This window comes from Sorex fumeus, unplaced genomic scaffold (assembly GCF_029834395.1).
Source record: "Sorex fumeus unplaced genomic scaffold, SorFum_2.1 ptg000187l, whole genome shotgun sequence".
Lineage (NCBI taxonomy): Eukaryota > Metazoa > Chordata > Mammalia > Eulipotyphla > Soricidae > Sorex > Sorex fumeus.
The window spans coordinates 2,326,640-2,353,101 of NW_026606244.1; the positions used below are offsets into that span (position 1 = coordinate 2,326,640).

The following is a 26,462-nucleotide window of genomic DNA, read 5'->3' on the forward strand; positions in this document are numbered from 1 at the left end:
TAAAGCGTGGGTGGTTGGGGAAACTGAGGCAGAGGGCCATGATCACGGAGACAGCCCCTGCCGCCCCCCTTCCCCTGGCCGCGGGGTTGTTTCCACTGCCACCGTCTCTGGGAATCCACAAATGGCACCTGGAGGGTGCGGCCGGCCTGGTCCTCCCTCTCGGCCACCACGTGGCTCTGCCCAGCTCTGTGTCCAGGTGGCCCCACAGCTGTGGGCGCGGCAAGGCAGGAAGAAGCGAGGGGGGGGGACTCCCCCACAGCTGACCAGCCACCCTCACCCCTTTGCTGCTTCCCACGCAGGCGGCTGAATGACAATGAGATCTCCGTGCTGGAGGCCACGGGCATCTTCAAGAAGCTTCCCAACCTGCGGAAGATGTAAGTGGACCCTGGGCCGGGGCGCGTCTGCTTTCACACCCCCACCCCCACCCCTACCCCACCTCCCCGGGGTCTGCGGAGCTGGGAGCTGGAAGTCAGAAATGGTGGTTACTGCAATTGAATTGGAGCTGGGAGGCACACACACACACACACACACACACACACACACACACACACACACACCGCCTCCCACTGGCTGCGTTCCCCAGCAGGGCAGTGCCACGGTGGCAGCTGGTTTATTTTTTCCCTGATGGCTTTGGCTACTGCGGAGACCACGCCTTATCTTCAACTTGTTCTCGGCGCTTCTGCTCCTTCAGCCAGCGCTAAGGAACCGCTCCTACCCCAGGCCACCCACTTCCACCCTCCTAGGTCTCCTCAGAGCCTGGCTCTCTCCATCCTGCCCTCCTCGCCTGCAGCCCCTCCTGGCACCAGCCCTCGGGCCTCTGTAACAGGATGCAGGGACAACGGGTCCCAGGTTAGAGGGTGGCTGCACGCAGGGGCCAAGATGTAGCCCATGACCACCTGCCTCCACCTATGGGGAAACGTGATTTTATCCAACAATGACAGGGGCACAAGTCTACACATGCACATACATGTGAAAGTCAGGTGGACCGCCCCTCCCCGTCCCCCCAAAAGAGCAAAAGTGATGGTACAATGAGGTAGGCGCTTGCCTTGCAGGCAGCTGACCCAGATTCAATCTACGGCATCCCGTAGACCCCTCCTGAGCACTTCCAGGAGTGATCCCTGAGCACAGAGCCAGGAGTAAGCCCTGAGCATCGCCAGGTGTGGTCTCAGGAACAACCGAGCCAGGGGCCGGAGTGATAGCTCAACAGGGAGGGCGTTTGCCTTGCACACGGCCGACCCGGGTTTGATTCCCAGCATCCCGTAGGGTTCCCTGAGCACCGCCAGGAGTAATTCCTGAGTGCATGAGCCAGAAGGAACCCTTGTGTGTCGCCGGGTGTGACGCCCCCCCCCAAAAAAAGAACAACCAAACCAACCAACAGCAAGGCAGTTGCAGGGAGCACGGAGGCTCTTCGAGCTCTTGTGCTTGTCTGAAGCGGATGTCTTTTGGGAGGGTGGACATCGTTTGTAAATCTGCAGGGCAGGGACCAGAAGCAACTGGCCGCACACCTGGCCAGTCTGTCTCACCACTCGGGGCCAGCCAATGGGACGCCCTCCCCACCCCCAGGGAAACGGTATTCAGGTCCCAGGCCAGAGGGAAACGCTGAGCCCTTCCGTCTCTTCCTTCCAGAAACCTGAGTAACAATAAGATCAAGGAGGTGCGAGAGGGTGCCTTCGACGGAGCGGCCAGCGTGCAGGAGCTGATGCTGACCGGGAACCAGCTGGAGACGGTGCACGGACGCATGTTCCGCGGCCTCAGCGGCCTGAAGACCCTGTGAGTGCCCCAGCCCAGGGACCCCGAGGGCGGCCCGCGGGACCCTTCTCCCCGCCCTGGAGGGAAGGGACTTAGCATGCTTGGCTCTATCGAGAAATGCTGGGCCTAAGGTTCCACAGAGGAAGTCACTCCAGGAGCTGAGAGAGAGAGAGAGAGAGCACTTACACCTCAGTTCTCCCTTCCTGCCCAGAAATAGCCACACAATATTCATTCACTCATAACCATACACATGTTCATGTCCCCTACTCCGAGAGCACGGATGGGGGCTCAAGCCAGAATGTGTGCACAGTGGGAGGGGTGGGGGGTGTCGGAGCCACATGACTGCGCTGAGTTTGGGGCTGGCACAGCATCTTACTCACACAAATATACTCACTGAGACACACACACAAACACACAGCCTCACACATACACACTCACATACATGCACATACTCTCACACACCCGCACACATATTCTTACCCTCACACACAGACTCAAACACGGACATGCACATTTATACAAACACAGTCACATACACATTCACACTCACACATATACATACTTTCACACTCGCAGGCTCAAACTCTCACGTATAGACTCATACACATACAGAGACCGAAAACACACACAACCACACACGGCCTCACACACACATTCATTCCCGCACTCATATACAGACTCAAATACTCACATATACACACATACTCTCACACATACAGCCTTGCACGGTCACACACATACACACACTCACAGACTCAGACACTCAGACACTCACACACGCATATGCACACTCACAAACTCACATATAGAGACACATACACTCACACACATTCACTCTCACACACATATCCACACTCTCACACTCACATACATTCACACACACACACTCACACACTCTCACGTACTCACACACATTCACACATACACACACACCCTCGCATTCAGACGTGTATACTCACACATTTATATACACTGCACACTCACGCTCACACAGACTCACACATACATTTACATACTCACAACTCTCACACTCACAGACACATTTATACACTCACACTCACACACAGACTCAGATACACACATTTACATGCTCACTGTCACATTCACACAGACTCACATACATTTATATACTCTCAGACACATTTACACACTCACACAGACACACACATTTACATACTCACACTCACACACAGACTCACACACACATTTACACTCACACACAGACTCACACACACATTTACACTCACACACAGACTCACACACACATTTACACTCACACACAGACTCAGACACACACATTTACATACACACACAGACTCACACATTTACAGACTCACACATTTACATACACACAGAGCCAGACACTCAAACATTTATACACTCACACACAGACACAGACACACACATTTGTGTACTCACTCTCACATTCACACAGACACACGTATTTACATACTCACACAAACAGACTCAGACACTCACGTTTACACACACACCTCTTACTCACATAGACTCAGATACACACACATTCATACACATACAGAGACCGAGACTCTCTTACACACGTCCACTGACCCACACAGCCTCGCACACGCGGGGAACCAGAAGGAGGACGCCTGTGCCTTGCCCCACAGGATGCTGCGGAGTAACCTGCTCAGCTGCGTCAGCAACGACACGTTCGCGGGCCTGAGCTCCGTGCGGCTGCTGTCCCTGTACGACAACCGGCTCAGCACCATCGCACCCGGCGCCTTCACCACGCTCGTCTCCCTCTCCACCATGTGAGTCCCAGCACCCCAATACCAGACCCTCTCCCTTCCAGGCACCAGTACTACCCAGGAGCTGATAGGTGGTCTGCGAGCCCACCAGAACCTGTCATGTCGGGGACGAGTCAGGGCCCCTTCAAGGGAGGAGACCTCGTGGGTCCTCCAGCAGAAAAAGCCTGTGCAAAGGCCCTGGGGTGGGCTGGTATGGAGATCCCAGCAGAGTGGAAGAGGTCCAGAGCACCTGAGAAAGCCACTTCATGTCCTAAGCCCCCGTGCACTTGGACAGATGCGCCTCAGGCCCGGAGTCCAGGTCAGGGAATGCCCAGAGACAGGTTCCTGGGGGTCGTGCAGGAGGGCAGCACAGGCTGACCCCCAGGTGCTGAGGAAATGAGGGGGTGATGGGAAGATCAGGTCAGGCAGAAGTCCTCATTTCCCTGGGGGGAGAGAGGGGCTTGGTAGTCTAAGAACTCCTGGCGAGGTGGTCGGGGACAGAGCTGGGACCACTGAAGGTTCCAAGGCACCCAGTGTGGGGTGATTGAGATCAGGGAGCAGGGTCACCTCCAGAGGGCTGCCAAGATGCCTCGGCAAACACCACGCATGCACCCCCCTTTCCCGGCGTTTCCTCCTACCTCCCCCGTTCTCAACTGGCTCAAGGGGAACAGCCCCTCCAACCGTCCTTGTCTCCCCCCACCTAGAAACCTCCTGTCCAACCCCTTCAACTGCAACTGCCACCTCGCCTGGTTGGGCAGGTGGCTCCGGAGGCGGCGGGTGGTGAGTGGGAACCCACGCTGCCAGCGACCCTTCTTCCTCAAGGAGATCCCCATCCAGGATGTGGCCATCCAGGACTTCACCTGCGAAGGTCAGTGGGCACGTGTGGGGAAGCTCCCAGAGATGCAAAGGGGTCCCTGCCTTAGACATTCGACTCCTCCCCCCACCCCCGGGCAGGTAGTCATCCCAGGACACCGGCATCTGCGAAACACGGTGGCTGGGGCCATCTATGAGAACACCCCTAGCAGGCAGGGGAGGACACAGAAAGTCTACAGGCCATGCGCATCCGTGAATGCCACGCCCATTCCCTTGGACGCCACGCCCATTCCCTTGGACACCACGCCCATTCCCGTGGACGCCACACCCATACCTGTAGGAGCCACGCTTACTCCCATGGAAGCCACACCCATATCCATGAATGCCACGCCCACCCCGTGGAGGCCACACCCATGCTCTTGGGTGCCCCGCTCCCATGGAAACCACGCCCATGTCCATGGAGGCCACGCCCATCTTTGTGGAGGCCACGCCCATACCCGTAGGTGCCACGCACACTCCCATGGAAGCCACGCACACATCCATGGGTGTCACTCCCATCCTTCTGGAGGCCACGCCCATACCCGTAGGTGCCACGCACACTCCCATGGAAGCCACGCACACATCCATGGGTGCCACGTCCATCTCTGTGGAGGCCACACCCATACCCATAGGTGCTACGCCCACTCCCATAGAAGTCATGCCCATATCTGTGAGTGCCATGCCCGTCCCTGTGGAGGCCACACCCTCATCTGTGGTGCCACGCCCACTCCCATGGAAGCCACGCCCACATCCATGGGTGCCATGCCCATTCCCGTGGAAGCCATGCACACATCCATGGGTGCCATGCCCATCCCTGTGGAGGCCATACCCATACCCGTGGGTTCCATGCCCATCCCCCATGGAGGTCATGCTCATCCCCATGGCTCCTTCCTTCCATGGCCTGTGGTGGGGGGGTTGAGGGGTCCTTCCTGTATCTAGCTCTGCTCAATCCCTTTTCCATCTTCGAGCAGAGATGTGGTAGCCCTGCCTGTACCCCACTTGGGGACCCCGGGTGCATCCCCTCACACTCCCTTTGTGCCCCCTCCACAGGCAACGATGAGAACAGCTGCCGGCTGGGCCCACGCTGCCCGGCGCAGTGCACCTGCGTGGACACGGTGGTGCGATGCAGCAACCAGGGCCTGCGTGTGCTGCCCAAGGGCATCCCCAAGGACGTCACGGAGCTGTGAGTACCCCCTTGTGCGTGTGCGACCCCCCCAGCACCCCGGGGTGCGCCCCACTGGGCTGGATCCCAGGAGAGAGGGGCTCCGCGGAAGGTCCTGGAAGGTTCCGGAAAGCTGGGCAGCCATGACCAGGGAGCAGCCCGCACTGCACACCAGACCACATGGGTTCCTTCCTTCACCCCACACGTGTGTATCCGGGCACCCCGGGTGTCTGCTGGCCCTGAGCAGCCAGGCAGGAAGGGACCCCCACTCACAGCAGTCAGTGCCTGGGAGGCAGGGAGGTTGAGGTTTGCTGGGTACTAAGCACTGAAAATTGACAAAAGAGCCAGCTCCCCTGGGGAGAGGAAGGGTGCTACTCTCCTGGGTGTAGGGGGAGGGGCCCACGATTAGGAGGGAGAGGGAGGGGAGTCCCAGGGCCCACAGGAAGCCGGAGCCACCCACCCCCACCCCCACACCTCAGGCTTGTTCTGGGCTGCGCCCTCAGACACCGCAGTATAACCCCAGACCCGCTGCCCAGCCCTCCAGTGGGACGGTGCGCTGGGTCTGTCTTCGAGAGGACGGCTCCAGCTTCCGGCTTTCCCTAAACCCCGGGAGGAGGTTGGAACCAGGAGGGAGAGAAGGAAGGGGAGATAGGACAGACGTGATGGTGCCTAGGAAATCAGATGAGCAAATGAATGCCTCGTCCCATAGAAAGTGCTCTCCCCACCCTTTCCTGGGGCTGGACAGGGCGCCAGGCCTGGGCCACGGAGGACCCTGGGGTGTCCCTTGCCCGGGGCAGAGAGCCAAGTGGCACCTGGTGAAGAGCAGAGAATGCGGGAAAACAGGCCCCCAGATAACAAAGGTCACTGCCTGTAATTCTGAAGCCAACTGAAGGCCTTGGGGCGGCAGCTTCCCTGCTCTGGAAATGGGTGCTTGGGGTGGGGGGTGCGGCAGACACATGACCCTCACACAACCCCCCCTACCCGTCACCACCCAGCAAGTCTGCCAGAGGCTGCGTCAGGGGCTCGGGGGCATCAGCTGAGGCAGCTCCCTGACTCTCTTGCCGAGACCCTGACGCCCTTCGTGATCTCAGACCCAGCTGCCAACCTCCCAGCCAAACAAATCCCCCTCCTCTGAGGAGAAGCAAAGGAAGTAACGGGGCGAGTGTCCAAAGGCAGCAGAGAGGGGCTGCGGGCTCCAATGAGGAGCAGGCAGGGCCGTCAGCAAGGAAAATGGGGTCCCCTCCCCCCTCCCCTGGCCACACGGCAGGTAGGACCATCCACAGGGGGACATGGAGTCCCCTCAGTCCTGGCCCTCGCAGACCCCTCTGTGCATGGGCGCACACACAGTGAGCACATGTGTGTGCACTCAGGATGTGTACGCAGGTCCGTGCACACACAGCATGTGCACATGTCTGTGTGCAGATACATATACACACCAGTACACACATGTTCACACATGCTAGTACGGCATGCATATACTTGCACACACGGATGCACACACATCAGTTCATGCCCATGCATACACATGTATGTATACACAGTACTGCATACTGCATGTATACACAGCAGCATGTACACATGTCTGTGTGCACATGCACATACAGACCAGTATGCACGTGTGCACACACTAGTACTACATGCATATATGTGCACACATGCATGTACACACATCAGTTTGTGTCCATGCATGCACACGCATGTGCACCCTCGTACTGCATGCACGGACATGCACACACCAGCATATACACATGTCTGTGAGCACGTGCTTATACACACCAGTACACACATGTACACATGCTAGTACTGCATGCATATACATGCATACATGAATGTACACACATCAGTTCATGTGCCATGCATATACATGTATGTACACAGTACTGCATGCACGGACATGCACACACTAGCATCTACACATGTCTGTGTACACATGCTTATACATACCAGTACACACAGGTATGTACACACTAATACTGCATGCATGTACACACATGGGTGCATGTCCATACATACACACACGTAAGTACACATCAGTACAGGCACACACACATATATGTGCACACACCGCCCTGCTGGCTGCGTGCATGGTCCTTTGTGGCAGGAGGCGTGGATGCAGGTCTCTGAGGGAGCAGGAGCGCGAGGGCCCGGGAGGACAGGCTGACTATGGCAGGCCCCACTTTTCAGAGGAGGAAAAATGCAAGCTCAGAGGGGCCGAGTCACCTACCCCAGGTCACACAGCATCATGCACTGAATCTGACTGTGCTCTGAACCTCCCACCTGAGATGCAGCGCGTGCTTGGAAGGGGGAGGGCGTGGTGGGCACGTGTGATGGAGATGGGCTGGCTGGGAAGGTCCCGGAGGCCCAGTGGGGGCAGGGACGGGGTGGGGGGCCTTCCTGGTCCAGCATCGGTCTCCCCTTCTCTTGCAGGTACCTGGAAGGGAACCACTTGACAGCCGTCCCCCGGGAACTCTCGGCCCTGCGGCACCTCACTCTGATGTAAGGGGCCCCTTGCTGGGGAAGCTTGCGCCTCAAAGAGGTTGGGGGGCAGGAGAGAGGCTGGCAGAAGTTAGCAGGCCAACAGCAAGAGTCTCACATTGCTGAGGCCACTGACCCCGCCCACCCCACCCCTTCCTTCCTGTGTGCCTCCGACCTCGGGGTCCACTTCCTTTCCCTGGAGCCCTCAGCCCAGCTGCCGTTCTCGAATGCCCGCAGTTGCCCTAAACTTGGCTGGAAATGCGTGTGGCGTTTCCTCTGGGTGCCCCCCAGAAAGTGTCCCGGGTGCAAGGCCCAAACTGGGGTGCAGGCAGGCAGGGGCTGGAGACAGGGACGGTCCCGTGAGGAACAACAGGGCAACTGGGCCCAGGAGGGTCAGGAGGAGGAGCCCACCCATGGGGATGTTCCCAAACTTCGGTGCTCTCCTGCCCCTATTTCAGGGGGAAAAAAACCCTCAGGGGCTAGAACGATAGCACAGCAGATAGGGCATTTGCCTTGCACTCAGCCAACCTGGGTTCGATTCCCAGCATTCCATAGGGTCCCCCTGAGCACCACCAAGAGTAATTCCTGAGTGCAGAGCCAGGAATCACCCATGTGCATCGCTGGGTGTGACCCAAAAAGCAAAAAAAGAAAAGAAAAGCCTGCCTTAGGCCCAGGGCAGTGGTCCAGCAGGGAAGGTGCCTGTCTGAACGCAGCCAGCCCGCCCGGGTTCACCCCTGGCACCCCTACGTGGTCCCTTGAGCCCCGCCAAGATTCATCCTTGAGCTCAGAGCCAGGCGTCAGCTCTGAGCACTGCAGGAGGCTCGGTGCCACATTCTGCTGGGAGAATGAGGTGGACGTGAGTGGGAATCATGGATGAGGGGAGGTGGCTGGCCGGAGGGGTACAGCGAATGCACCTGGGCGGGTTAACTGGTGCCCCAAGGAACAGGCAGGTGGAGAGGTGTGTGTGTGTGTGTGCTGGGCAGATGGGAACAGCAGGCGTGTGTGTGTGTGTGTGTGTGTGTGTGTATATGTGTGTGTGCTGGGCAGATGGGGACGGCAAGCGTGTGTATGTGTGTGTGTGTGTGCTGAGCAGATGGGGACAGCAGACAGGCGCATGTTTATGTGTATATGTGTTGTGTGTGTGTGTGTGTGTGTGTGCTGGGCAGATGGGGACAGCAGACAGGCACATGTTTATGTGTATACGTGTGTGTGTGCTGGGCAGATGGGGACAGCAGGCGTGTGTGTGTGTGTGTGTGTCTATGTGTGTGTGTGCTGGGCAGATGGGGTCGGCAGGCAGGCGCATGTTTATGTGTATATGTGTGTCTGTGTGTGCGTGTGTGTGTGTGCTGGGGTGCGACCCAACCTCCTTGGGCTGCAGCCGGCTTTTCAGGTGTGGTCCTTCTGCTCCCCCCACCCTAGTGACCTGAGCAACAACAGCATCGGGGTGCTGGCCAACTACACCTTCCGAAACATGTCTCACCTCTCCACCTTGTGAGTACGGGGGTGCTGGGGGCGAGGGGGCAGCGGGCAGTGGCACCTGCAGCCCACACACACACACACACACACACACACACACACAGCACGAAGGAGAGAAGCAAGTTGCAGGGATCAGAGAGAGAGTCGGGGGCTACAAGTGGCACCTCTTGATCCCCTGAGCACAGAGCCAGGAGTAACCCTGAGCAGGCTGCCGGGTCCCCCGGAAAGGCAAAGAGGGACGCTGGGCAAGGCAGCGCTGTCTGGGCCCCAGCGGGAGGGGCGCGGCCACCGAAGGCAGCCCCAGGCTCCATGGGTGGTGCTCCTCCCCCGTGGAGGGACCCCCCACCTTCTCGCTCCGTGCCAGCCCCACATCTCCCTCCCGCAGGATCCTGAGCTACAACCGGCTCCGCTGCATCCCCCTGCACGCCTTCGACGGGCTGCGCTCCCTGCGCGTGCTGTGAGTACCTGCAGGGGACGGCCAGCCCTGCGTGGCCACTGGGGCTGGGGGGAGGGGGACAGGGGGCTAAGGGGGCTGGGGGGGATTGACTTGTCATTGTTGTGAGCTCCTGTGGCTGGGTTGGGGCAGCCTTGAAGTTGCACCATCATGCGGTCATGTGTGTGCGTGCATGTGTGTATGTGTGCGTGTGTATGCGTGTGTGCGTGCGTGTGTGTATGTATGTGTGTGTGGGTTTGCGTACGTGTGTGCGCGTGTGTATGCTTGCGTGTGTATGTGTGTTCGTGTGTGTGTGTGTGTGTGTGTGTGTTCGCCCAGGCGGTGCTCCCAGCTGGCTGCAACTGTAGCCTCATCCGTTGGCGTACTCACCCACACTTCCGCTGAGGGGTGCTCATACACCCCCTTCTTTATTTCTCTTTGTTTTCTCAAGTCACACCTGGCGATGCTCAGGGCGTACTCCTGGCTCTGCACTCAGGAGTCACTCCTGGCGGTGCTCGTGGGACACCTATGGGATGCGGGGGATCGAACCCAGGTTGGCAAATGCCCTACCTGCTCTGCTAGCGCTCTGGCCCCTTCAATTTTTATTTATTTATTTATTTTTAATTGAATCATAGTGAGATACTGTTCATGATTGGGTGTCAGTCATACAATGTTCCAACACCCATCCCTTCACCAGTGTACGTTTCCCACCGCCAATGATCCCAATGTTTCTCTCTCTCTCCCCCCTCCTTCCCTTCCTCCCTCCCTCCCTCCGTCCCTCCCTTCCTTCCTCTACCTCTCCTTTTGGGCATTATATTTGCAAATACAGATACTGAAAGGTTATCAGGTACATCCCTTTACCTACCCAGTTCTTGTCCAGCATGACCATTTCCAACGATTCTTGTCCTACTGGTCCCTTCCCTATCCTAACTGCCCTCTGCCCCCAACACACACTTGTGGCAAGCGTCCAACCACTGGCCAGTCCTCCTGGGCCCTGTTTTCCGTGGCCTTGGATATGAGTCTCATACTAATTTTTTTTAATATCCCACAAATGAGGGCAGCCGTTCCATATCTGTCCCTGTCCTTCTGACTCACTTCACTCAGCATGAGACTCTCCAGGTCCATCCATCTATAAGCGAATTTTATGACTTCATTTTGCTGGCTGGAGCGATAGCACAGTGGTAGGGCGTTTGCCTTGCACGCAGCCGACACGGCCAACCTGAGTCCGATTCCTCCACCCCTCTCGGAGAGCCCGGCAAGCTACCGAGAGTATCTCGCCCGCACGGCAGAGCCTGGCAAGCTCCCCGTGACGTATTCGATATGCCAAACACAGGAACAAGTTTCACAATGTTACTGGGCCCGCTCGAGCAAATCGATGAACAATGGGAGGACAGTGACAGTGACATTTTGCCTAGTGGCTGTGGCATATCCCACTGTCCCACACCCCCTCTCGCGGCCTCACATGTCCCTATCCGCACAGTCATCGGGGGGTCATGTACCCCATACTTGGTGGTCCCTTCTCCATCTGAGCTGCCTTTTCCCCCCAAACCTCAACTTTTTTTTGTTTGCTTTTTTTTTTTTGGTTTTGGTCACACCTAGCCATGCACAGGGTTTCCTCCTGGCTCTGCACTCAGGAATTACTCCTGGCAGTGCTCAGGGAACCATATGGGATGCTGGGAATCGAACCCGGGTCGACCGCGTGCAAGGCAAACACCCTCCCCGCTGTACTATCGCTCCAGCTCCGGAACCTCAATTTTTGAGCATCCCCCCATTCCGCGGATTCCACTGGCCATGGGGGGTGCCCAGGACGCTGCTCCCATGAAAACAGACACTGCAGATGCGTGGCAGCCCGTCTGTGTCTCGCTTTCCCATGTTCCTGGATTCCCCAGAAGAATGTCTGAGGGGCACTTTCGGGCCACCGGCTCACGTCACTTCAGGCAGCACTGCTGTTACCCACTGTCGCACAGGGAAACAGGCCCCGATGGGTTCTGCTGCTGGCCCCGAATCAAGTGCTACCCAGAAAGTGGGGAGACAGTGGCCGAATCCAGCCTACTGGCCGGCGTGATTGGTCAAGGCCCACCAAACCCCCGTGTCAGCGACGGCTCCAACCCCATGACACCTGCACCTGTTATTAAAAATCAATTCTCAGGGCTGGAGCAATAGCACAGCGGGTAGGGCGTTTACCTTACACGTGGCCAACCCGGGTTCGATTCCCAGCATCCCATAGGGTCGCCTGAGCACTGCCAAGAGTGATTCCTGAGTGCAGAGCCAAGAGGAACCCCTGTGCATCGCCAGGTGTGACACACCCAAAAAGCAAAAAAAAAAAATCCAGGGGAGTGGGAGGGGGGGAGAAGGACCCACAGTGACAGCGTGCCATCCGTTACTGTCACTTCTTCTTTACTCGCCTCCTCAGGGGATTTGGAAACACGGTTCCCAGTCACAGTCAGCCCCACAGCGGGAGAGCCGCACCCCTCCTTGGCAGGGCTGAGGCGGCGCTGGCCTCCCTCATTATGTGGGCAGCTGACTGGGGAGTCAGGAGGGGGGTCAGCGGGGTGCAGGCTGGCCCTCAAGAGGGGGCTACATGTACATATTCACAGTCCCTTGGGCTAGACAGGGAGGCACCATCTACCCTCAGTGGCACCCTCTGGAGCCCACCCAGATGCCTGACATACTGGGCTGGGCACGGCGGCGCAGTAGCAGGTGGATCTCATATAAGGCTGGGGGGCGTTAGCCAGCAGCATTGGACGGGTTTGTCAGGTAACTGTGTTTGGCAGAAGGGCACGCATTGCTCTGCGTGTCTCGTGTTTGTCTTGTGCCCGCATCCTCTCCCCCAGCAAGTGGGGAGAGGTTCCACGCCCCCCCATCTAGACGGTTCTGTCGTTTTTCAGCAGAAATGTAAATGTTCCCCGCACTGGTGCCACCGATGGAGATGCTGGTGGAAAGAGAGTGTGAGTGTGTGTGTCTGTGAGAAAGTGTGTGTGTGAGAGAAAGAGAATGTATCTCTGAAAGAGAGAGTGTGTGTGTGTGAGGGTATGTCTATGAGAATGTGTGTGAATATTTGTGTCTGTGAGAGTGTGTGAGTATATGCGTGAGAATGTGAGTGTGTGTATATGTAAGTGTGTGTGAGAATGTGTGTCTGTGAGAGTGAGTGTGTATCTGTAGAGTGAGTGTGTGAGAGAATGTGTGTATCTGTGAGAGTGTGCATGTGAGTGTGTCTGTGAGAATGTGTGTCTGTGATAGAGTGTGTGAATGTATGTATATCTGTGAGAGTGTGTGAGAATGTGTGTCTGTGAGAGTGTGTGTGAGAGAATGTATGTGTGTGAATGTGTCTGTGAGAATGTGTATGTGAGAGTGTGTGAATGTATGTATATCTGTGAGAGTGTGAGTGTGTGAGAAAATGTTTGTGAGAGTGTGTGTGTGAGAATGTGTCTGCAAGAGAGTGTGTGTCTGTGAGAGAGTGTGTGTGTGAGAGAAAGAGAATGTATCTCTGAAAGAGAGAGTGTGTGTGTGAGGGTATGTCTATGAGAGTGTGTGTGAATATTTGTGTCTGTGAGAGTGTGTGAGTATATGTGTGAAAATGTGAGTGTGTGTATATATCTGTTGAGTGTGTGTGTATATGTAAGTGTGTGTGAGAATGTGTGTCTGAGAGTGAGTATATATCTGTAGAGTGAGTGTGTGAGAGAATGTGTGTATCTGTGAGAGTGTGTGTGTGTGTCTGTGAGAATGTGTGTCTGTGAGAGAGCGTGTGAATGTATGTATATCTGTGAGAGTGTGTGTGTGAGAATGTGTGTCTGTGAGAGTGTGTGTGAGAGAATGTATGTGTGTGAATGTGTCTGTGAGAATGTGTTTGTGAGAGTGTGTGAATGTATGTATATCTGTGAGAGTGTGAGTGTGTGAGAAAATGTGTTTGTGAGAGTGTGTGTGAGAATGTGTCTGCAAGAGAGTGTGTGTCTGTGAGAGAGTGTGTGTGTGAGTATGTGTGTGAGATTGTGTGACTGTGAGAGAGTGTGTGAGTGTGCTCAGGAAACACCACAGAAGAGGTGGTGGGGGAGCCTCAAGCGAAAAAACGCTTCGTGGCAATGAGCTGCTCCTTTCCTCATCTGAAAATAGCCGGGCCATTCTCACAGACATTCCAGCTCCTCTGAGCTGTGTTTCCTGATACCTGCCCCACACAAGTCCCATGCCTCGTATGCGTGTGGTCCCCGCTGTCGCTCCCCTCCAGGCAGGGCAGGCCACCTGGAAAGGGTTAGCTTTGGGGGTGGGGATCCCACTCACCATCTCCGGTTCTTTTAGCGCCCAGAGCCCGAAGAGGGTGTGAGTGTGTGTGTGTACTTGTGCATGTGTGAGCAAAAAAGTGTGTGTGTGTGTGTTAATGAGAAAGTGTGTATGAGGGTGTGTGTGAGACTGTGAGAGGCTATATGTGTGTTGGAGAGTGTGTGTGATTGTGTGTGTTTGTGTGAGAAAGTTTGTGTGTGAAGGTGTGTGTGAGATTGTGTGTGCGAGAGAGGATGTGTTTGTGTGTATGATTTTACGTGTGTGACAGAAAATGTGTATGTGAGACAATGTGTATGTGAGGGAATATGTGTGTGAGTGTGTGTGTGAATGTGTGTGACCATATGAGTGTGTGAGAGGGAGTATGAGTACGTGTGTGTGCATGCACACGCATACACACGTGAGCACACCTGCAAGGCTGCAGGCACCCTGACCCAAGCCTGCACCCCTCTCTGCGGAGGGCACAGCTCTGGTCCTGTCTGTGGAAAATCAAGTCTCAGCCCCATGTGGCTCAGCGCACAGCGAAAGGGAGTGAGGCGGCCTGTGTGTCATTCTGTGTCTTTAAATCGGGGGCCCAGGCCTCCTTGGGAGGTGACTGAGTGCGGGCCGGGGACATTTGTCAGGCAGCAAGCAGCCATGACGCCCGGCGGCTCCATCGCAGGCAGGAGGCCGTGTGACTCATAAATAATGGTGCGCGTTGGAGGTTAAGTGATACTGAAAAGCGTCGGAGACGCTCCCGGCCCGCTGCCCCTGGAGGTGCTGGCAAGGTGACCCCTCTTCCTCCTGTCCTGCAGAGGGAGGAGGAGGAGGCGGGAAGTGGTACCCAGGATGCCCAAGCATGGAGAGCTCTGGCAGCTTGGGGTCTTTTGGGGGCCCGTGGCAGGTACCAGCCCGTGTGTGGCGACGTAGGAAAGGAGTGTGGGAATCACCCAGGCATCCCTGGGTGTGCAATAACAACACTTTGCTGCTCCCGCAGGGAGCTTAAGGCTCACTGAGCCACTCCTGTAACAGAGCAACTGAGGAACAACTCATAATCCTATATTGCTTTTGTCTTTCCTTTATGTCATTGGCATGGTTTATTTAGCAGTGTCCTTTTTTGTATAGACCCAGGAAGACAGTGGATGCTGTGCTATAGAACATGGGAGTTAGTTGACTCCAAAATGATACGTACTGGGGCTGGAGCAATAGCACAGCGGGTCGGGCGTTTGCCTTGCATGCAGCCAACCCGGGTTTGATTCCCAGCATCCCATATGGTCCCCTGAGCACCGCCAGGGGTAATTCCTGAGCGCAGAGCCAGGAGTAACCCCCTGTGCATTTCTGGGTGTAACCCAAAAAGGAAAAAAAAATGATATTTACTCCTGGGCATCTGTATTTACTTGACTCAAGCCTCAGTTGCCCTTAGTTCATAGCACTCCAAGAACAGGGTTCCGACGAGGGACTGACGAACCCAGAGCAGGCTGTGACCTACCCTGGCATCGAAATGGGCCAGGCCAAGCGCCATAATACTTAACTATAAGTTAAGAGCACAGTCATGGGGGCTGGAGCGATAGCACAGTGGGTAGGGCGTTTGCCTTGCACGCAATCAACATGGCCGACGCAGGTTCGATTCCCAGCATCCCATATGGTCCCCCGAGCACCGCCAGGAGTGATTCCTGAGTGTATGAGCCGGTAGTAACCCCTGAGCATCGCCAGGTATGACCCAAAAAGCAAAAAAAAAGAGCACAGTTGTGGGCCCCGGGGTTCGCACTCACGACAGGTGGGCATTCCTTCTGGGGGGGGGGTGCCCCTCCCACACATGGGGATCGGCAGGCTACACTCCGACCTTGTTCCCGTGGGCCTATCCTCTGGGTGCCGACCTTGAGGTCAGGGTGACCCCACACCCACCCGGCCCCACAGCTTGGCGGTGAGAAGTTCCCGGCACCCAGGGTACAGGGGATCTGGGGTCTGGTGAGCACTGAGCAAGACCCCCAGACCCCCCATAGCAGATTCCTGCAGGGCGGGGGAGTCACCTTCCCACCTCACCGGGACCCGGGCCCAGCTCTTGACACACAGACCGGCGTCCGACTGCAGGGACTCCCCCTGGGCTAGGTCCCTTCCCCGTCTGGAATCTCCCCATCGCATGACACAATCCCTGCCAGGCCTGCCCGCAGAGAGTAGCGGTGATTGAGTGCCCTCACACTCAGGGCTGGCATCCACATGCCTCCCGGGGCGCAGGTCTCTACGCTGAGAGGTGAGGCCCAGAGAGGGCTGTCAGTTCACCCGCCATCACACAGCCGGCACCTTGTCCCTGGGAGCCCACATCTCCAGTAGGTGGACATCTCCTGCCCCCACCCCCGTTGCAACCACATACATAAGCCCAGGAACTCGGGGGACTCCCCAGTGTCCCCAGTTGTCCGGGGGCCATCTCGGACCCCAGCGGTTCAGGTCTGACTTGGAGGTCCCATCCCTCTCCCCGCCCCCCTCCCATGCTGCAGAGCGGAACGCCTGCAGGAAACCGTTTGGGGGTGCCAGTCTGGGGAGCCCAGAGCAGGGCCCTGACCTCCCCGCTTCTCCCTGCTCCAGGACCCTCCACGGCAACGACATTTCCAGCGTCCCCGAAGGCTCCTTCAAGGACCTGACTTCGCTCTCCCACCTGTGAGTACCCGCTGGCCCCCAGGGTGCAGAGAAGGGGCTGCCCTGGGGGTCCCCAGTGGCCCCTTGTGGCCTGCGGGCTCTGCTTCTTATTCGCCAGGCACTGGCTCCGCCCATAGCGGGGGTGGGGGTGAGGGGTGAGAGGTGGGTAGGGGCTTCACCCCGACCAGCTCCCGCTTCTGGGACGCCAAGCAGGGGTGAAACCTACATCCGTGGGCAGCGCCCAGTCAGGGCCGGACTCACCCCGACTCCTGCGCCCGGCGCTCGCCAGGCCTCTCCCCACGGGGAAACTGAGGCCCACCCGAGGGCTGACTGTTCTCGGAGCAGTCACGTTGAAAGCCCCCCTACCCCATCTTTCACCATGTAGCACCCCGGGACCCTGCTCCCATTGGACAGATGGACAGGAGGGGGGGGGGCGTTCCCCTCCCGGGCTGGGATCCAGCGGGGCAGGAAGGGGATAGTGACTGGACACAGGGGCCTGAGCGCCCTCCCGTGCTGTTTGCCAAGTGCCCTCGGTGCGGAGGAGCAGCCCGAAGTGGGCACTCGTGATCTGAAGTTGCTTCCTGGTTGCTAGAACTTTCTCTGCAGAGCACAGCGGCCCCATGACCCCTGCTGCAGACTGGGGTGCACTGCGGGGTGGGGTGCGGGTCCCTTCCTGCCCTTCCTCGTGGCCGGCCCCCTCCCGGGTTTGCTCTGCCCGGCGACGCTGACAGCCCACTCTGCCCTAGGGCGCTGGGCACCAACCCCCTGCACTGCGACTGCAGCCTGCGCTGGCTCTCCGAGTGGGTGAAGGCGGGCTTCAAGGAGCCCGGCATCGCCCGCTGCAGCACCCCCGAACCCATGGCCGACCGGCTGCTGCTCACCACCCCCACCCACCGCTTCCAGTGCAAAGGTGGGTGCCGCCCCGCCCCTGCCCGCCAGAGCCCCCTTCACCCTCTCGGTTCCCACGCCGGACTTCTTCCATCTATCTGGGCCTGGTTGTTCACAAAGGAGAAAGTGGGGCCAGAGAGGATGGAGTGGGGATGGGGGGGGGGCGGGGAGGTGAAGGCATCAACCTCCTTTGTAGTCCATCACCCCCCCTTCACGTCTCCAACACCCCGACAGCTGTCAGAGGTCACTCCTGAATGCAGAGCCAAGGATTGCCCCTGAGTTCTACTGGGATGACCGGAAAAAAAAAAAAATGACAGAGAGTTGGATGGATGGATGGATGGATGGATGGATGGGTGGATGGGTGGGTGAAGAATGGATGGAGAGTGATAAAACAGCCGGTCTCGGGGCTCGGCTGGCCTGGACGGAGCCTGCTGATGGCCCTGTGCTTCTGCCCTGCAGGCCCCGTGGACATCAGCATCGCGGCCAAGTGCGACGCCTGCCTCTCGGGCCCCTGCAGGAACAACGGCACCTGCACCCAGGACCCCGTGGAGCATTTCCGCTGCGCCTGCCCCTATGGGTACAAGGTAGGATGCCGGTGCCACGCCCCGGTAGGCCACGCCCCTGTGGGGGCGTGTCCGGCTCATCACCACGCCCCTAAGCCAGTCCTGGTCCTGTGGGCGTGTCCCATTCGATGCCACGCCCCCGAACTAGCCCTGACCTCCCCCATGGAGCGTGTTCCACTCCTTGCCACACCCCAGACATGCCACACTCTCAGCGACCAAGAAGCGCCCAGGCCTTTGCATTTTCTTGGGGGAAATTGAGTCTCAGAGAGCAAAGGTATGTTCCCATGGATGGAGCCGCTGTCCACCTCGGGAGCAGCAGCAGCGCAGAAATGGGACCCTCGGGGTGCCCAGCCACTCTGCGACCAGGCTCTGGTCCCCTGGGAGAGGGCACCCGCGGGGAGCCCCCCCCTCCCCCATCCTCAGCCATCCCAGGTGACTTGGGAGCTGGCTCAGAGAAGTTGCACACAAACCCAGGCAGGTGTGGCACACCCGGCTGTGGAGGCAAGGGCTGCGGGCAGCGGGGAGGGCTCACAAGCCAGCCGGGCACTGACCAGGGGGGCCTGGACTCTCAGCGCAGGAGGGACAGAAGAGCCCCCTCCTGACCCAGAGCTCCCCGCCCACCTCTGCCCTGCCCTGGTGCAGTGCCACCAGGTCCCCAGAGACAGCTGCTCTTTCCTGCAGGGCTGCCATCCGTGTGCGGGCGCACACACACACACACACACACACATAGACACACACAGACACACTCACATACACAGACACACACACATAGATACAGACACACTCACATACACAGACACACACACATAGACACATACTCACAGACATGCTTATCCAGATAAACACACAGATAGACACTCATATACACAGACATACTCACACTCAGACACAGACACACACACACAGATACCCACATAGACACACACTCACACAGACACTCATACACAGACACACATAGACACACAGACACACACAGATACACTCATACACAGACACACAGACACGCTCACACAGATACATAGACACACACAGACACTCATATGCACAGACATACACACAGATACACATGTAGACACACACTCACACAGACACATACACTGACACACACTCACACAGATACTCATATACACACACACATAGACACACAGACACACAGTCTCAGACACACACAGACATGCACATGCTCACACACAGAGACACACAAAGACACACATAAGTGTGGGGGACCCAGGTTATGGAGGCAGAGGCAGTCTAGACACACATAGACACACACGCACAGACACACACACACACACACACACACACCTGGGCAGGCAGCCCTCCTGGCTCTCGCAGGAAGGTCCCGTCCATGGGTCCCTGTCCCTGCTTCCTCCAGGTAACTCCCGTGCCTTCCGACAGTGTCAGAGCGCCACCTAGGGGCCTATGCCAGACAAACAGGAATCCCGCTGAAGCCACTCAAGGAAGTCACACACACACACACACACACACACACACACACACGTGTACATTCCTGCACATACGCATGTGCACACACAAATGCATGCACACACGGGCAGGTAGGGGGGCAGGGATTATGGCGATGCACCGCCCCTCCCATGGACCGGTGGGCAGCAGGAGCTCACGAGCCAGCCGGGCACTGACCACGGGGCCTGGACCCTCAATGCCCCCTCCCGGCCCAGGGACAGGCCGCCCGTGCCAGGTGCAGCCTCCTGGGTCTCTGCTCCTAGAGGCTGGGGAAGACCCCAGCACCCCCCACCCTGTGCCCTTCATGGCGTGTCCTGGGTGGGGCGGGGGGGAACAGGGTCATTTGGCCCTGTCCTGTGAGCTTGGAGCTGGGCGCGAGAGCCCATTCTGAGCTCAGAGGGAGGACGGACAATTACCACTTCCTGTCCAGGTCTCGCGTCCGGCAGCTTGCTCTCCACACTGCCCCTCTACACACACACACACACACACACACACACACACACACACACACACAGAGTTTCTGTGGAAATGGGGGTACAGAGCACACAGGTGCCGGCAGCTTCTGTGTGATGGGACCCTGAGCTGCTGAGGGTGACGTGGGCCCCGCCCCTCCGCTCCCCAGGGCCGAGACTGCTCCGTGCCCATCAACACCTGCATCCAGAACCCGTGCCAGCACGGTGCCACCTGCCTGCTGAGCGACACCCACAAGGAGGGCTTCAGGTACCACTCCCACCCGCCTGCATGACCGCGAGGCCTTCCCAGGCAGAGTCTGGGCCGTGCCCTTCCCCCTCCCTGCATGGAGGCGCCCACTAGCTCCTGGGGGTCCATCTGGAGGCTGGGAGTGGGGCTCGCTCCAGGCTCTCCTTTTCCATCCCGGGTGGGGTTCCCAGAGCAACAAACACAACCAGGGGCAGGCACAGGGCGAGATGGCTCCATCAGCCCCCCCGGGTGGGGACAGGGAGCCCAGGGTGGTCTCTTATGAGGCTCAGCCAGACTCACCAGGCCCCCACCTTCACCTACCCCCCCCCCAAGCTGCTCCTGTCCCCCGGGCTTTGAGGGACAGCGGTGTGAGATCAACCCGGATGACTGTGAGGACAACGATTGTGAGAACAACGCCACATGCGTGGACGGCATCAACAACTACGTGTGCGTCTGCCCCCCCAACTACACAGGTGGGTCCCGGCTCCTGACCCCCCCACCCCCCCACCCCGGGGTGCTGCCTTCTTGAAGTCTTCAGAGAGTGCCCCCCCAGTGGCAGCCGAGGTGCCCTCCACCGCCCCTTCCTAACAGACACCCCTGCCCTGGGGAAAAGCGCCTATTGGGGGAAAGAAGGTTCCAGAAGGTTCCAGAAGAATAGCTCCTCACTTTCTTCCGGGGAGGGGGGAACCCCCGGCACCACCACCCTCACACGTCCAGAAAGGGACTTAAACGCCCGGAGTCTGTATTGAAGGTCCTCCCAGTAGACTCTGAACCCCATACTCACAATGGACTTTTCCCCTGGACGTCTCTGGACCTCCACAGTCTGAGGATGATTTGTGAGGACAGACAGACAGACACAGGCAGGGGGAACCGCCCCTCACCGCTTCCTGCGGCCAAGGGTCTGATTCCCTCCAGAAGCCCACCACCACCACCACCCCCACTTACTGGTTCTCCCAGCAAACCTCCTACCCGCCTCCCTCGAACTCTTCCCAGCCCCAAGACCTCAGCAAGGCAGGACACGTGTCTTGGAAACAGCAGTCCAGGGTGAAAATGCAGGGGGGTTCCCCTGGGCCCCAGCTCTGAGTCCCCCCAAGATGAGCCACCCAGAGGAGGCCGGCATCCCCCGCCCCACCCCGAAAGCCAGGTCCACCCCCAGGGGACCCTCAGGGCTTCAGCTGGGCCCTTGCCACCCTCCCCCAACCCACAAGGGGCGTCCCAGCTGCAGCGAGCTCAGGACCATCTTGCTGCTTCCAGCCGGGGCGGGGGGTAGGGGGGCAGGCCTGGGTGACCCCCGTGGCAGAGCGGGGGACCCTCCCGGAATCTGCGCTCCCAGGCTCCCCGTCACCTCCCCGGCCTCCCACCCAGGTGAGCTGTGCGATGAGGTGGTGGATCCCTGCGTGCCCGAGCTCAGCCTATGCCAGAACCACGCCAAGTGCATCTCCCTGGACCGGGGGTTCCGGTGAGCAAGACTGGGGTCCGGCCACAACCCACCCCGCCCCCCTCATCCTCACTCCCATGGCCACACACGCTGCGGGGGGGCGGGAGGGAGGGAGGGAGGGGCTGCCGTTGGAGGGAGGGAAGGGAAGACGGTCCCAAGATGGGTGTTGAACCCCAACCCCACTCCCCTGCCCCAGGCATCTCTCTAGCCTCACTCAGCCCTCCGCCAGCTGGGCCCTAGTGCCAAGGGGATGGGACCGTGCCTGGCCAGGAGCATCTTTGGCCGCTTAAAGAGACCCCAGGCCACGGGCTGGAGTCATAGCACAGCGGGGAGGGTGTTTGCCTTGCATGCAGCCGACCCGGGTTTGATTCCCAGCAACCCATAGAGTCCCTGGAGCACCACCAGGAGTGATTCCTGAGTGTATGAGCCAGAAGTAACCCCTGTGCTTCACACAGTGTGACCCACCCCCCTCAAAAAAGAGAGAGACTCCAGGCCAGCCGAGTACTGGGGGGAGGGAGGTCTTTTACTAAAGTACATTAAAGTCGGGGTCAGAGAGACAGGACAGCCCAGTGGGGAAAATGCCCGCCTTGCATGCGGCCAACCCCTGCTTGGTCCCCAGCACCCCGTACAGTTCCCCCTGAGCCCTGCCAGGAGTGACCCCTGAGCACTGCTGGGTGTGGCCTAACCCCATCTCCTAAAAAAAATTAATAAATGAAGGGCTGGAGTGATAGCACAGGAGGTAGGGCGTTTGCCTTACATGCGGCCAACCCGGGTTCGATTCCCAGCATCCCATAGGGTCCCCTGAGCACCACCAGGAGCAATTCCTGAGTGCAGAGCCAGGAGTAACCCCGGAGCATCGCCGGGTGTGACCCCAAAAGCAAAAAAATTTTTTTAATAGAATAAATGAATAGAAATAAAGGAGATGGTGAGGGAGGCTGTGGGCGCCGTTTGCTTCGATGCCGGGGCGGGGCCTGGTGGCAGGTGGGATTGGAGTCCTTTGAGCCCTCATCCCCGGGGAGGGGGGGTCTCGATGCTTGAAGAGGATGGAGGGGCCAGCGCTGTAGGTGGGTACTCTGGAGAGACCGGGACACCTCCTCCCTGCTGCCCTCCAGGTGTGAGTGCTCCCCGGGCTACAGTGGGAAGCTGTGTGAGACGGACATAGACGAGTGTGTGGGGCACCAGTGCCAGCATGGCGCCCGCTGCGTGGACGCGGTCAACGGCTACACCTGCACCTGCCCCCAGGGCTTCAGGTAGGCCCTAGGGGGTCCCCGGGGGAAGCCGGGCCCAGCACCCAGCCTGCACCCCATCCCTTCCGCCACCTTGGAAGCTCTTCTACTTTATTTTATTTTATCTTATTTTATTTGGGGGGGGGGAGTTTGGGTGACACCCGGCAATGCTCAGGGGTTCCTCCTGGCTCTGCACTCAGAAATGACTCCTGGCGGTGCTCGGGGGACCCGATGGGATGCTGGGAATCGAACCCGGGTCGGCGCGTGCAAGGCAAACGCCCTCCCCGCTGTGCTATGGCTCCAGCCCCCGACCTTCCATTGTAGACAGTGACGTTTCGTGTGTTGATTGTCCCCCATCCCTGAGCCCTACGGACAGTCGCTCCCTGGGGGGCGTTGTTGTCCCGTGAGCTTGGCCGAGTGCAGTCCTGACACACCCGAGACCCCCCCAGGACCCCACCCCAGAGCAGAGCATGGCCCCACACACCCCGCTTCCTTTCTCCCGCCCCCCACGGCTGGGTGAGCGGCTGCTGCTTCTGTCCAATGACGCTGACCTCCTCTGGGCGGGGGAGGGGGGGAGGGGACCCGTGCTCGAGTCCAGCCCCGTCACTGTAGAAAAGCGGGGTGCTGAGCTGGCAAGATGGGACAGGGGAAGGACGCCTGTCTGATCATACAGATGGCCCAGGTTCAATCCAAGACACCCATAGGGGACCCCGGGCACCTCCAGGAGTGATTCCTGAGCACAGAGCCAGGAGTGACCCCTGAGCATCGCCAGGTGTGACCCCAAAACCATAATATACAATGGGGGGCCGGGGTGATTTACAGCGGGGAGGGCATTTGCCTTGCACGCAGCCGACCCGGGTTCGATCCCCAGCATCCCATATGGTCTCCCAAGCACCACCAGGAGTGATTCCTGAGTGCAGAGCCAGGAGTAACCCCTGAGCATCGCCGGGTGTGACCCAAAAGCAAAAAAAAAAAAAATGCATCAGAGCAAGTAAACGGTACCCCCCCAAAAGGAACCAATGAGTTTGTTTAAACTTAATCCAGGGGCTGGAGCGATAGCACAGCGGGTAGGACGTTTTCCTTGCACACAGCCAACCTGGGTTCGATTCCCAGCATCCCATAGGGTCCCCTGAGCACCGCCAGGAGTCATTTCTGAGTGCAGAGCCAGGAGGAACCCCTGAGCATCGCCAGGTGTGACCCGGAAGCCAAAAAAAAAAAAAGGTGGGGCGGGCGGCCCACCAGAAGAGCTGGTGGGGCACCGGGCCTGCTGCCCCCTGACCGGTGCCCCTCCCCCACAGCGGCCCTCTGTGCGAGCAGCCCCCGCCCATGGTGCTGCTGCAGACCAGCCCGTGTGACCAGCACGAGTGCCAGAACGGGGCACCCTGCGTCCTGGTGCAGCAGGAGCCCGTCTGCCGCTGCCCCCCGGGCTTCGCCGGCCCCCGCTGCGAGAAGCTCGTCACCGTCAACTTCGGGGGCAAGGACTCGTACGTGGAACTGGCCTCTGCCAAGGTCCGGCCCCAGGCCAACATCTCCCTGCAGGTACCCCGGAGAGAGACACAAACGCACACACACTCACATACATAGTCACACATACACACACACACGCACACACTCATACATACGCTCACACAGAGACACACACATTCACACACACTCGCGCATGCACATTCACACATATACACTCACACAACACACACACATACATACAAACATATACATATACACTCACACTCACATCAGCACACACACACGCATACACCCATATACACAGTCATATACACATTCACACACAGACACACACATTCACATTTGTACACATATACACACTCACACCCACGCATACACACTCACACATATACTCACGCACTCAAACACCCTCACATACACACACTCATATACATACACACTCAAACACATACATATACTCAAACACACACCCACACACTCGCTCACACATTCACACACGCACACACACACATTCGCAACATACACACACACATATACGCACACATACACTCACACTCAAACACACAACAGACACATACACACATATACACAGTCATACAACACACATTCACACACACACTCACATGCACACATATACACACTCACACATTCATACACACACTCATACACACCCCCACACATACACTCAAACACACACATATACTCACTCACATACGCCTCACACACACACAAACACACATGTACACTCACACACCCCCACACACACATACACAGTCACACTCGCCCGCACACCAGCCCCCCTTGGAAGCTTCCAGAGCAGGCTCCCGGACTGGGTGGCCCCTGACTTCTCTCACGCCCTCTCTCCCCACCCCCTTGGCATGTTTCTCTGGAAAATGTCCCAGGAGTGACGGACTCGGCGGTCATGGGGGGACAGAGGGCCGCAGTGGCCCCAGAGAGCGGGGAAGGCCCCCAGGGCAGTGGGGGACAGCCCAGGCCTGCAGCTTGGCGGGGGGGCGGGGGGCAGCGGGAACGAGGGCTAGGGACCCCCAGCCTGGGACAGGGGCCCATTCGGGGGACGGGAGCCCCCACCGAGTCTCGGCCAGCTCCCGCCCCCGCCCTGGGCACTCGCTGGCAGGAGCAGGGGATGGGGCGGGGGGGGGGGGGCAGACAGGCCCTGCCACCCTAGCCCAGAGGAGGGACCCCAGGCCCCTTGCCGTGGGTCCTGCTGGCTCAGGGCCACGGCCTCCCCTGTGCAGACTGGAGTCGGAGAGGTTTGCAGGCCGCCGGGCGTCCCCCCAGGCCTGACCCCCCCAAGACACGGACCAGAGGGAGGTCCAGGGCCTCTGCCTGGCCCGGGGTGTCCTCCGGACCCAGAGCCACCAGTGCGTGGACCGCAGATGTGAAGAGGCCTCCCCTGGCTGGGCTGGGGGGTCTCCAAGCCTCCTGCACCAGTGCCCAGATGGTGCGCCCGGGGAAGACGCTGACCTGGGCGGGGGCCCACCTGGATTGACCCTCCCAGTACCCCCGAGGGCCTCCCGGCCCGCCAGGAGTGATCCTCCAGCCCCGCCCGGTGTCAGCCTCATTCATGCCTCAGTCGGAGAGAAGCCGGGAGTCCCGGTGGGTGTGGGGGTCGCCCCAGAGCCCGGTCCTCGAGCACAGTCCTGGGGACCCCCTGCTGGGGGCTTTGTGGGCCGCACAAGGGCGGGGGGGAAGTTGGGGACCCCCCGCCACTGCTGGGCGCATCCTCAGCAACCCGCCCCACCCCGCCCCTGCCCTACAGGTGGCCACAGACAAGGACAACGGAATCCTGCTGTACAAAGGGGACAACGACCCGCTGGCGCTGGAGCTGTACCAGGGCCACGTGAGGCTGGTGTACGACAGCCTGAGCGCCCCTCCCACCACCGTGTACAGGTGAGGGATCCCCCCACCCCCCC

At 58.7% G+C, this 26,462-nt stretch overlaps 1 protein-coding gene across 1 annotated transcript in view; it reads left to right on the forward strand.

Annotated features, from left to right (window-relative positions):
- Positions 1 to 26,462, forward strand: part of SLIT3 (slit guidance ligand 3) — a 514,410-nt gene that overhangs the window by 480,088 nt on the left and 7,860 nt on the right. The window contains exons 16-32 of the mRNA XM_056107963.1: positions 300 to 374; positions 1,627 to 1,770; positions 3,381 to 3,524; positions 4,205 to 4,368; positions 5,403 to 5,535; positions 7,942 to 8,010; positions 9,409 to 9,480; positions 9,851 to 9,922; positions 16,733 to 16,804; positions 17,530 to 17,693; positions 18,131 to 18,255; positions 20,321 to 20,418; positions 20,731 to 20,870; positions 21,763 to 21,856; positions 22,948 to 23,085; positions 24,360 to 24,600; positions 26,309 to 26,439. Of these exons, the coding sequence (XP_055963938.1) occupies positions 300 to 374; positions 1,627 to 1,770; positions 3,381 to 3,524; positions 4,205 to 4,368; positions 5,403 to 5,535; positions 7,942 to 8,010; positions 9,409 to 9,480; positions 9,851 to 9,922; positions 16,733 to 16,804; positions 17,530 to 17,693; positions 18,131 to 18,255; positions 20,321 to 20,418; positions 20,731 to 20,870; positions 21,763 to 21,856; positions 22,948 to 23,085; positions 24,360 to 24,600; positions 26,309 to 26,439 (2,076 nt within the window). The remainder of the gene's footprint in view (positions 1 to 299; positions 375 to 1,626; positions 1,771 to 3,380; positions 3,525 to 4,204; positions 4,369 to 5,402; positions 5,536 to 7,941; positions 8,011 to 9,408; positions 9,481 to 9,850; positions 9,923 to 16,732; positions 16,805 to 17,529; positions 17,694 to 18,130; positions 18,256 to 20,320; positions 20,419 to 20,730; positions 20,871 to 21,762; positions 21,857 to 22,947; positions 23,086 to 24,359; positions 24,601 to 26,308; positions 26,440 to 26,462) is intronic.